This window comes from Hyaena hyaena, unplaced genomic scaffold (assembly GCF_003009895.1).
Source record: "Hyaena hyaena isolate Hyena2069 unplaced genomic scaffold, ASM300989v1 scaffold_83, whole genome shotgun sequence".
NCBI classification, from domain to species: domain Eukaryota; kingdom Metazoa; phylum Chordata; class Mammalia; order Carnivora; family Hyaenidae; genus Hyaena; species Hyaena hyaena.
Genome location: NW_024080715.1, coordinates 1328205 through 1339668, shown reverse-complemented (window position 1 = coordinate 1339668; position 11464 = coordinate 1328205). Strand labels below are relative to the sequence as shown.

Genomic DNA, 11464 nt, shown 5'->3' with positions numbered 1-11464 from the left:
CCCCCCCCCCCCCCGCCAAGTTATTTTGAGAGTGTGTGTGCATGAGGTGGAGAGGGGCAGAGCAAGAAGAAGAGAGAATGCCAAGCAGGCTCTGTGCTGAAATGGAACAAAACATGAGCTCATGACCTGAGCTGAAATCCAGCATCAGACACTTCACCAGCGGAGTCACCCAGGCATTCTTGTAGTTTACTAGTTTTATAGAGGTTTTTGGTTTTTATATTTTTAATGTTTATTTTTGAGAGAGAGAGTACAAGCAAGGGAGAGGCAGAGAGAGGGAGGGAAGGCACAGTATCTGAAGCAGGCTCTAGGCTCTGAGCTGTCAGCACAGAGCCCTGTGTGGGGCTCAAACCCATGAACTGTGAGCTCATGACCTGAGCTGAAGTTGGACATGTAACTGAGTCACCCAGGCGCCCCTGTTAGAGGTTTTTAAATACATGTAAGTCTAATTTTGTGAAAATAACAATTTATGATTTTTGTATTTTTTTAAAAATTTTTTAACGTTTTTATTATTGGGAGACAGCATGAGCATGGGAGGGGCAGAGAGGGGGGAGACACAGAATCTGAAGCAGGCTCTAGACTATCCGCAGAGTGCAACGTGGGGCTTGAACTCACAAACTGCAAGATCGTGACCTAAGCTGAAGTTGGGTGCTTAACCAGCTGAGCCACCCATGCGCCCCTGTATTGTTTAATTTAAAAGTTATTTTGCCAACATAGTAGACCAGTCACTTATCTGTAACATTTTTGCATGGTTGCTTTTCATTTTCTTTCCCAAAAGATCAAGGGAACAAATGGACAGGTTACAAGAGCAGATATTCTTCAGGTTGGTCTGCGGGAGTTGCTGAATGCCCTGTTTTCCAATCCTATGGATGACAACTTAATTTGTGCAGTAAAATTACTGAAGGTAGGTTTGACTTCTGTTTCTCTTGAAATTCACTCTTCTACCCCATTTGTATATGATTTAGAGAACGGACAGTAAGTATAATATGCACATGTATTCAAAGTTAAGTTTTTAAATGTTGGCCTTTTGGTTTGCTCTTGAATTTAAATATTGAAAAAGTAGCGTGTACTGGTTTTTTTTTTTTTTTAATAGAATCCAAATTTAGAAGCAAAAAATGGAAGTCCTTTACCTCCATTTCCAAATTTCCTTTCCCATGTGTGTCCTCATAAATAAGATCTTCTCTTTGTGACTTGCTTTTTTTGTGATGCAACAAAGATATTATATCTTTGGCACAAAAGATTGCCTCTTGAGCCACTTTGTATCCGTATGTGCAGTTGTATGTAGGTTCCATTCCACACACAGATTGGGTGGACCAGTGAGCATTGCATCCTTAAATTTGATAAACATCAAATTTCTCTTCTAAATATTACACCATAGTGTATTCCTACCAGCACTGAATGAGTACACTGCTTTCCCCATATTTATATTAGTAATGATCTAATCGATCATCTAGTTTCTGTTTTGTCATGGGTGATGAGTGAAAACAAAAATTTTATTTTGCATTTTCCTGATCATTAGTGAATTTAAGCATTTCTTCATGTTTGTTAGCCATCTTTGTTACTATGAATTACCTGTTTATATCATTAACTCATTTTTTTCCATGAAATTTGTAGTTTGTTAATTCAAAGCTTCTATACTTCATATTTCAAAAAGGGATCTGTTGATTAAAATCCTATAGTCTGGCTTATTCATACAAGGAATATACCATATAATCATGGACACACAAAACCTAGGATTCAAGTTCTGTAGTTTCTCTCAGTCAAGAAAAACAGAGGGTCGGGGCGCCTGGGTGGCTTAGTTGGTTAAGCGTCCGACTTTCGCTTAGGTCATGATCTCGCGGTTCGTGGGTTCGAGCCCCACGTCGGGCTGTGTGCTGACTGCCAGCTCAGAGCCTGGAGCCTGTTTCAGTCTGTGTCTCCCTCTCTCTCTGACCCTCCCCTGCTCACGCTGTCTCTCTCTCTCTCTCTCTCCTAGAAATAAATAAAAAATATTTAAAAAAAAAAAAAAAAAAAACAGAGGGTATAAAGATTTCCTGCCTGTTAGATGGTAGAAAATAATTGGGAATATTTAACTTGCCAAATTCATTTGGTTGAAAGAATGCTTGAACTGCTGCCGATCCTTCCTTAGGATTTCTGTGCTTCCTTGAATTCCTAATTTTGCTGATGCCTGTTTTTTTAGTTGACAGGGTCAGTTTTGGAAGATGCCTGGAAGGAAAAAGGAAAGACTGATATGGAAGAAATTATTCAGAGAATTGAAAATGTGGTCCTAGATGCAAATTGCAGCAGGTAGGCAGATGGCCAGTAGGTCTTCATTTCTTTTTCTCTGGAGGTTGTTTTTTAATCTGCTGTATATCAGAAGAATTAAATTCTAGATCTACAGAAACATTTTCTTTAAAGGTACAATATCTTACCTTTAAAGGCTTCTGCACACCTGGCCATTTTTGTTCAGTTGTGTTAATAGAAAAAGTTAAGATTTTCCTGTGGTAAAAAAGCAAAATGATTCACACTTTAAATTGTTTAGTAAATACTAGAAATCCAGTATAAAGTCCAGAAACATAAAAATGTGCAATAGCCACTACCTTTAAGAACCATATAGTCACAGGGGCGCCTGGGTGGCTTAGTCGGTTAAGCATCCGACTTTCGCTTAGGTCATGATCTCGCGGTTCGTGGGTTCGAGCCCCGCGTCGGGCTCTGTGCTGACTGCCAGCTCAGAGCCTGGAGCCTCTTTCAGTCTGTGACTCCCTCCCTCTCTGACCCTCCCCTGCTCACACTGTCTCTCGCTCTCCTAGAAATAAATAAAATATTAAAAAAATATATACATATATATAGTCACAAACATCAAGGCTGCTTTAAAAAGTACAGGAAACATCTAGAAAATCAAAGCACTTGGATGTACATGTTAAATTTATGAAACAAAGTTTTAGGAGTTTGTGATATTCTAGAGTCTGACGACACTTCTACACTTCTGGTGGATATACTTCACTCCTTTTTCACCTTCTGTCTGCAGGGACGTGAAACAGATGCTCTTGAAGCTTGTAGAGCTCCGGTCAAGTAACTGGGGTAGAGTCCACGCAACTTCAACATACAGAGAAGCAACACCTGAAAATGATCCTAATTATTTTATGGTATGCCAGTGTTTTCGTTTTAAGTTTCACTTCTTACTTGGCTCCAATTTTGGAAATTTCTAGATGAGTTCCATAAAGATATTCTCAGAATTTAATGCCTAATAACTTTTCATTGGCTTTGGGTCACATGGCAGCCAACAGACTTGGTAAATATGAGAAGAAATGTGGAATCCTCCAGGGGAAGGTTGGACTAGAGAAGGATCCATCCAGTGGCAAGGGAAATCAACAAGGCTTGGACCTGGTTGAGTATAGGGATTCTGGGAAGCAGTTGTTCCAGAGAATTCATAACCAGAGGCCCACATCTCAAACTATTACTATGTATGTTGTAGTAAACTAAGAAAATAAAAGTGGTCACCAGGCCAGTAATGCCCTTAAGCTCCCAACATAACCAAGCATAATGCAACTATGCAGGAATGCTTCTATAACCCCAATCTTGGAAATTCTTTTAAAAATGGTGAGGAGGGAAGAACCACCGTGAAAAATAAGCTGACACATTGCTGAATCACCGTGTACCACAAAACAGTTCATCACGAGTGTGACCGAGAATAGACAACAGAGTTAGAGCCATGAGAACTTGAGATAATAGAATAGAAATCTGAAAACCATGGACTTTCCCAGTGAAATGAAAATGGCTGCTAGGAAGTTAGGTTTTTTGCTTGTTCTCGCATTATCAGATGCGGATGAGTTACATCAGCAATGCTTCATTAATTAATGTGCTTTAAAAAATCAATTCGGAAAGGATTACATGTTTATCACTTTGATTCATCCTAGAATGAACCAACATTTTATACCTCTGATGGTGTTCCTTTCACTGCAGCCGATCCAGGTATGCTGTTTCATAGTCCTTCTCCCCACCACCCTATTTCCTGGTAAGCTAGTAGATTATAGGAAATCCTACCCTTACCACCACAAAGCTGTAGCTTTTTGAAACCATCCCTTTCTTCTAAAATACACGATAAATGTTTACCTCCTATAGAGGATTCTTTACAGTGACCACTTAGACCATTTCAAATGGAAAGTCTGATTCCATTTATAGTATCTTGTCACCCTGACAAGGAAAAGTTGGAAGAATCCCTCAGTTAAATGCAACCATTTTTATTTTCTATCTTCTCTAATATTTCATTCTTTCTGTAAGCTTTCAGTTGGTTAGGATAGAAGGGAAAGATGGTTCTAATTCACTACATAGTCTACAGTGGTCGTTCCTGTGGTTTACTACTCCCAGATACTAAGAATTAGATGGGTTTCATTAATAGTAGGTCTGAGTTAATTAAAATCTAAATCTCCACATACTTTTTCCAGAAAAGGGACATTTGTAGAAGGATTGCTTTAATTGTGACCAATTGGTTGCAAAATGAGGAAGAGAAGTTTTTCCCATTTAATACAAATTACAACCAGCTTGTTAGGAATTTTCCCATTTGTTTTCTCTGGATAGCAGGTGCTAACTATCCTGTGCATCAAAGGAGGTAGAAAGAATGACTCTTTAACCTTCAACTTTAAATTTATGAAAACATTCAGGGCACCTGGGTGACTCAATTTGTTAAGTGTCTGACTTTGGCTCAGGTCATGACCTCACAGTTTGTGGGTTCAAGCCCCGTGTCAGGCTCTGCTCTGACAGCTCAGAGCCTGGTGCCTGCTTTGGAGTCTGTCTCTCCCCCTCTCTCTCTTTTTCTCTCTGCCCCTCTTATGTTCTTCTCTCTCTCAGAAATAATTTAAAAACTGTAAAATCTGAAACCTTCAAAAGACATAAAAACCACAAACTGACCTTTTGATTCACTGTCAAGATTAAACCAATGTCATTTTGCCACATTAATATACACTTTCGGTGTTATTAAAGAAATAAAACTCTACAGGTGACTGGTAAGCCATTTTGTTCTGTGACCCCTTCCCTACCCCCCAAGGCCAGTCCTTCCATGGCTTCCCTCCCAGAAGTAACTACCATCCTGAAGTTGGGTGTCGTGTAGGTCTTTTTATTTGCGGTCTGTAAACTGTTTTTTCACACAAAGTATTAACGTATCTTTTTGTGTACATCCTTTGCAACTTTTTTATTATTTTTAGTATTTATCCGTGTTGAGGTAGGTATATGTAGCTTTAGTTCATTTTAAATGCCAAATACTGGGGTGCCCGGGTGGCTTAGTCGGTTAAGTGTCCGACTTTCGCTCGGGTCATGATCTCGCGGTTCGTGGGTTCGAGCCCGCGTCGGGCTCTGTGCTGACTGCCAGCTCAGAGCCTGGAGCCTGTTTCGGTCTGTGACTCCCTCTCTCTCTGGCCCTCCCCTGTTCACACTGTCTCTCTCTCTCTCTCTCTCCTAGAAATAAATAAAAAAAAAAAATTTAAAAATAAAAAATAAAAAAAAAAATGCCAAATACTGCTACACACAGAGTAGACCACAGGTTCTAGGTCCCTACTTAAGGGTGGCTGGGTGGTTCACACTACTTATTACAGACCATGCTATACAAAACTCATTAAGTAGTCCTTGTGCACCTGCAGTAGTTTGTTTGGGGGTAAAGAAGTAGGGTCAATGCATTATAAGTTCTGTGCATCTTGAACTTCACTGAATGTTGCTAACCTGGTTTCCAGTATGATCATACCACTTAGTGTTCCTCAGCTAAATGTGCAGGTTCCTGTTTCTCACTTATTACCAGACCTAATCACTGTCAGTTAGATTGTATGAAGTTGTAAACTTTTATTTCCTTACTGTGATAATTTTCTTTTCGTGTTTTTATTGACAGATTGATTTCTTCCGTTTGAGAATTGCCTGTTTGTGTTCTTTTCTCATACTTTTGTTGGATCATTTGTCTCTTCCCTGATTAATAATTCATTCCATAGCTTACAAAGGACCTCTTAGCTTCTCCCATATGTGCTTTCTTTCCATTATGTTTGCCTTGTCATATAGAAGCTTTGAGTTTTCATGTAAACGTAGCTGTCTTGTTCCTGTTCGAGTCTTCTTTATATTTAGGTCTTTAATCCATCTGGCTAATTTTTATATGATGGATGTGGCAGAAATTAAATATTCTGTATTATCTTGTCTCAGCAACAGGTGTTCAGTCCTCCATCCTGTCCTAGTTAAAGTGTCCCTCTGATGTGTACGTCCTCTGTAGACTTGTATCTTCCTCCTCTGTTTTACTTGTGGATCTTTTGTCTTAGCACCAATACCACAGTCATAATTACCCCACTGTACACCTCGCTGGTCTGGTAAGACGAATTTTCTTCCCTTTATTTTTCAAAGTTACTTTGAATCATTTGGTTCTTTGTTCTTTATCATTGTCTCATTTGTTTATCCTGTTTTTCTAGTGACTCTTTTGTTCACAGAAATTTAGTTTGGCTTTTCAAACTGAATTTTGTTTCTGCATTTTGTTCAAAGTATCATGATCTTTAAAATTCAAGTCTTGGGGCACCTGGGTGGCTCAGTGGGTTACATGTCTGACTTCGGCCAGGTCATGATCTCATGGTTCAGCAGTTCAAGCCCTGCATCGGGCTCTGTGCTAACAGCTCAGAGCCTGGAGCCTGCTTCAGATTTTGTGTCTCCCTCTCTCGCTGCCCCTTCCCTAATCATGCTCTGTCTCTTTCTCTCTCAAAATAAATAAAATAAAATTTCAATTCCTTTTTTAGTCATTCTAAACATGCTTATTTTTGTTTCACATTTTGTCACTTAATTTTAATCCTGTTATTTTTGATTATCACGCATAAAATTTTTTATTTTGATCTTTGTTGCAATCTGATATTTAATGATCTTAAAACGTTTTTGGAAATGATTTCAGTTTTACAGAAAAGTTACAAAAGTAAAAATTGCGCAAAGTACACCTATCCACTCATTACACAGATGTACCCTTGGTTAACTGTTCAGTTTGCTTTGTTCTGTCCACACTTTTTTTCTAAACCATTTCAAATTAGGTTCCATGTATTGTGGCCCTTTATGACTGCTCTTGCATTTTAACTACTTTCCTTCATGAAAACTCCTTACGTCTTGGGTCGTAGTAACATCTACCCCTGCCAGGAGACACAGGGTAAAAGTGATTTGGAACACGTCTTTATTTCTTGTCCTAGGGGTCTTTCATGTGGGTAGTAGAAATTTGAGGTGCAGGCCCATTGTTCGAAGTTCTCTGAGGAACCAGTGTCTTCGGAGTACTTTTGTCCCTACTCCAAACCCAAGAAGAGACCGGCAAGCTTCTTGGCCATCTCTCTTTGCCACCAGATTGTTTCCCACTTTATTTTTCTTGGTCTACCTTTTACTTGAGATATCCACCCTTGGATTTGTGCACGGAGAGGTGGGTGCGGGCATGAATTCCATGTCCCTGTTTCACAAGACCCCAGGACCTTGCTTTCTGACCTTCTGTGGGTTTTCAGCCCAAGCCCCTTTGTTGCTGAGAGTGTGTGCTCTACCGGCCTCCTGGCTGCTGAAGGAGGTGTGGTTTCCAGGCCTCTTTTTGTTGGCCTTTGGGTGACTTGGTTTCTTTTTTATGAACTCCTCTGTACGTTTAAAAGCATGTTTGTCTTACCTATTTACTTCAAGGATCTGTTGCAGGAAGATTTTATAGTTAAATTTGTCTCTAAGTTGCCAAAATCGGAGGTCAAAATATCCCCAACCCTTTAAGCTGGAATTTGTTTTTTAGAGACTGGCAATCTTTGAAAAATACAGTCTAATGTAATTATATTATCCTGTTGAAATATGAGGTAGCTGTTTAAGGTAACTAGTTTTGATACACACGGATTGTTTTGTCATTTAGAGAAGTACTCCATATATATGGACACGCTAATCTTAAAAGATAATGCAGTAACTGCATAACACAGGTGGCCGATGGGGAGCTATAATATTACCTGTATTGTCTTGGAGGAATCCAACCAAGGGAAAGTTAGTATAGTTGAAACATTTATCAGGTAGCTACCTTCCAGCTGTCTCTAAGGAGAGGGAAGAAGAGAAAATCCCCTGTGCTCAGAACCTTTGCTAGGTTAGCTAATCTGATTAAGAAACATGGGCCAGTGGCTTTTAGCTGCTTGCCACACAGCTCACTTTACTTTCTTGGGAAAGAGTAAGGGGAGCCAGAGGCCAGGCTATTTGATTGAAATCCTTCCTTGTGGAAGGAAGAACGGGGGTATGGAAGAACACGTTCTTCCCCAACAAGTTATAGAGCTGATATTTTGTCTTCTGGAATGAAGCAGCAGAGAATATAAGCAGCATACACTTTGGCTGTGACCTGTACTCTGGTATATTCACAGTGGCTTTGATTTGCAACACATATTTAGAGGTATATTATAATAACTTAAGATTTATGAGCATGCATGTGGCAAAAGCAAGCCAATTAGAATACAGGTTTTGTGAAAGGCTATTAAAATGTAATTGGAAGCTCACTCCTATTTAAACCTTGGATCTACTTAAAACTCCTAATATTAAAAACAATTTTTTAAGGATAACTGGCCTTTTTATGACTTTTATCAACATTTAATTTAAAAAAATTCTTATAGATTATCAAGAGAAATATCAAGAGTTACTTGAAAGAGAAGATTTTTTTCCAGATTATGAAGAAAATGGGACAGATTTATCAGGGGCTGGTGATCCGTAAGTTGTCTTTTGCTACTTTCTTTGTGATGTTTCTGTGGCTACAGTTTGTAGATTTTTAGGTTAGAAGAAGGTAGATGAAGAATGCACGTTGTGATTTGATAGTGTCACAGTGGTATGTACGTAGTACTTGTCTACCAAAAACTTTCCAGAAATCCTACTAGAAAAATAAACTACAATTTTGAAAATGTATATATATCGAGGAGGGCTAAAAACTAAAATAGTAGTATACTCAAGCATAGTTTTCTAAAGTAGATTTAGTTCAGCTCTCTTATTGTAAGATCTCGCGCAGGTTCTATGCCTGTTTCTTCATCTGTATAGTAGGGATAGCAGACCCTTCTTTGAGTTCTTCTGAGAACTAAGTGAGAAACATATACTCAGAACCACCCCTTGGCACACAGTAAAAAGTTTGGATCTTAGCTGTTAAAGGTAAGATCATTGCACTAAAGGGAGGGTGTGAGATAGTCACATATCTCCATCTCTCCCCCTGCCATTCTTTGTAATAAAAGAAACTTCTGTTATGTCCTTACCATCAGATTGCATTGCCATTTAGTTAGAGAAGAACGACAAACTTGAGAGGTTTAATTCCAGCTCTCTTAATAGTTTATGTGAATTTGAACAAGTTACTCAGGTTCTCTTCTTCCTAAGTGGAAGAAAGAATGAACTAAATCTGACTTAATTTTTCTTATTTCTCTTCTCTCATTTGTGATGTAGGTTTAAAAAACAAACCACTTTTATTTTCTCTGCTATCTAGTGACATCTCAATTTTAAGTCCATTTGAGATCTTCTAACATTACCATTCTTTTACATACTAGTTCCATAAAAAAATAACAGGGATATAAGGACTCCAGCACAATTAGGAAGGTTTACCCCTGCTGGGTTCAAGTTGTTCTTGGCACTGAATTTCAGGTTGTCCTGTGAAGTTTTACTTGGTCAGCATTACATGCTCTGACACTAATACACTGGTGGCAGTTTCAGCACATGGCCTTCTACTGGAAATGGAGGAACAAAACCAAAAAGATCCATCAGCAGTTGATATGACTGGCAAGATAGGTTTGTCACACCTGTACTGCAGAGGACTTTTGTGAGGAAGGGGGGAGACACCTAGACAGTCTCTTGTAGAAGAAGACTGGGAGTCAGATTCTGGCTGGGCCACACACTTACCCAAACTTTACAGTATTTACTTAACCCCCCGGAGTCTTTTTTTCTTTTATCTCTAAAATGGAGATGATCAGGGTGCCTGGCTGCTTAGTCAATAAAGCATGTGACTCTTAATCTCAGGTTGTGAGTTCCGTCCCTATGTTGGGCATGGAGATTACTTTTAAAAAAAATGGAGATGATAGTAGTACCTGTCTTTTTAAGATGGCTGTAGGTTTTCAATAAGAACGTCTATTATTAAATCCTTAATAGGCATTTTAAATTTTGCACCCATTCTTAACAGTGGAAAAGCTTTGTTTTCCATCCTTTTATACTACCTAATAGTCGAAAAAATTCTGCGATTATCTCAAAAGTAGCTTGGTAAAGTGATTCCAAATATATGGGAATGTGACTAAAGTGTCATTTCAGGAATACCATTTCTGATAAGTAGACATAAAATATTATATCACTAGAGGTAAATGGCATATCTGAAATTATGTTCCAATTATATAATTGTTAATAAGATAAATTTATGAAAATAATAATCTTGAGTGCCCAAATTTATAGTTCAAGCATTTGAATTAACTTTTAGGTTAGGTTAAGAATTTAACATGTGTCACCGTGCCTGGCTGGCTCAGTCAGTAGAGCATGAGACTCTTAATTTCAGGGTTGTGAGTTCAAACACCACTTGGGGTGTAGAAATTACTTAGGTTAAATTTTAAGTTTTTAAGTTTCAATTTATGTCTAAAATTATAGCAGAAGCTTAACTTCAAACACAAGAGACTCAGAATCCAGTGTAAAATTTAACTCCTCAGATTAAGCATTTAGTTGTCTAAGGACTGACATGTATGTAATTCAGAAAAGTCAGTGCATTCTCTAACAGTCTAAGAAAGTTACAGTACCATTTTTTTGTGTGTGTGTGGCTTAGCATTTTAGAGATTTCTGAATTGAATAACATTAAACTTATGAATCATCTGTACTTCTTTCATAGATACTTGGATGATATTGATGATGAGATGGACCCAGAGATAGAAGAAGCTTATGAAAAGTTTTGTTTGGAATCAGAGCGTAAGCGAAAACAGTAAAGCTAAATTTCATCGTGTCAGTTTTATAAAGCAGTTTAGGTTATGGTGATTTAGCAGAACACAGGAAAGCAGGAAAATGTGTCACACTTATACCAAATTAAGGATGTTGAGTTATGTTACTAATGTATGCAACTTTAATTTTGTTTAACACTATCTGCCAAAATAAACTTTATTCCCTATAACTTAAAATGTGTATATATATATAATAGTTTATTATGTACAGTTAATTCCACTGTTTTGGCTGCAATAAAATCGATTTTGAAATAAATGAAATGTTGAAAGTAAATTTTGCTAGTTGGTTAGAAGCTTATCCTTTAAATTCTACTTTTCTTGAGGGAAAAAGTCTTAGCCTGGAAATACATATGCAAAATGTAGCATCCTTTTTTAGATGAGTATATAGCTTTCATTTAGTTTTACATTGTCTCAATGACTTGGGTTTCAGATATGAATCACAATCATGAAAATCTTTAGTGCTAAAGTCTTAGAATATATCATTAACTGATTTACATATCAGATGCTGTTTGATACTAAGGGCTTTTAAAATGTCATTTAAAAAACAACTTAAA

General features: G+C 38.0%; 1 protein-coding gene across 4 annotated transcripts in view; it reads left to right on the top strand.

The window, feature by feature from the left end:
• The window catches only part of PAIP1 (poly(A) binding protein interacting protein 1), a 30116-nt gene extending 18945 nt beyond the window's left edge, over positions 1–11171 (top strand). For all 4 annotated transcript variants that reach the window (XM_039234152.1, XM_039234150.1, XM_039234151.1 and 1 more), the window contains exons 6-11: positions 776–901; positions 2177–2283; positions 3005–3122; positions 3894–3948; positions 8583–8676; positions 10805–11171. In XM_039234152.1, the coding sequence (XP_039090083.1) occupies positions 776–901; positions 2177–2283; positions 3005–3122; positions 3894–3948; positions 8583–8676; positions 10805–10898 (594 nt within the window). In that variant the 3' untranslated portion in view covers positions 10899–11171. The remainder of the gene's footprint in view (positions 1–775; positions 902–2176; positions 2284–3004; positions 3123–3893; positions 3949–8582; positions 8677–10804) is intronic.
• The last annotated feature ends 293 nt before the right edge of the window (positions 11172–11464 follow it).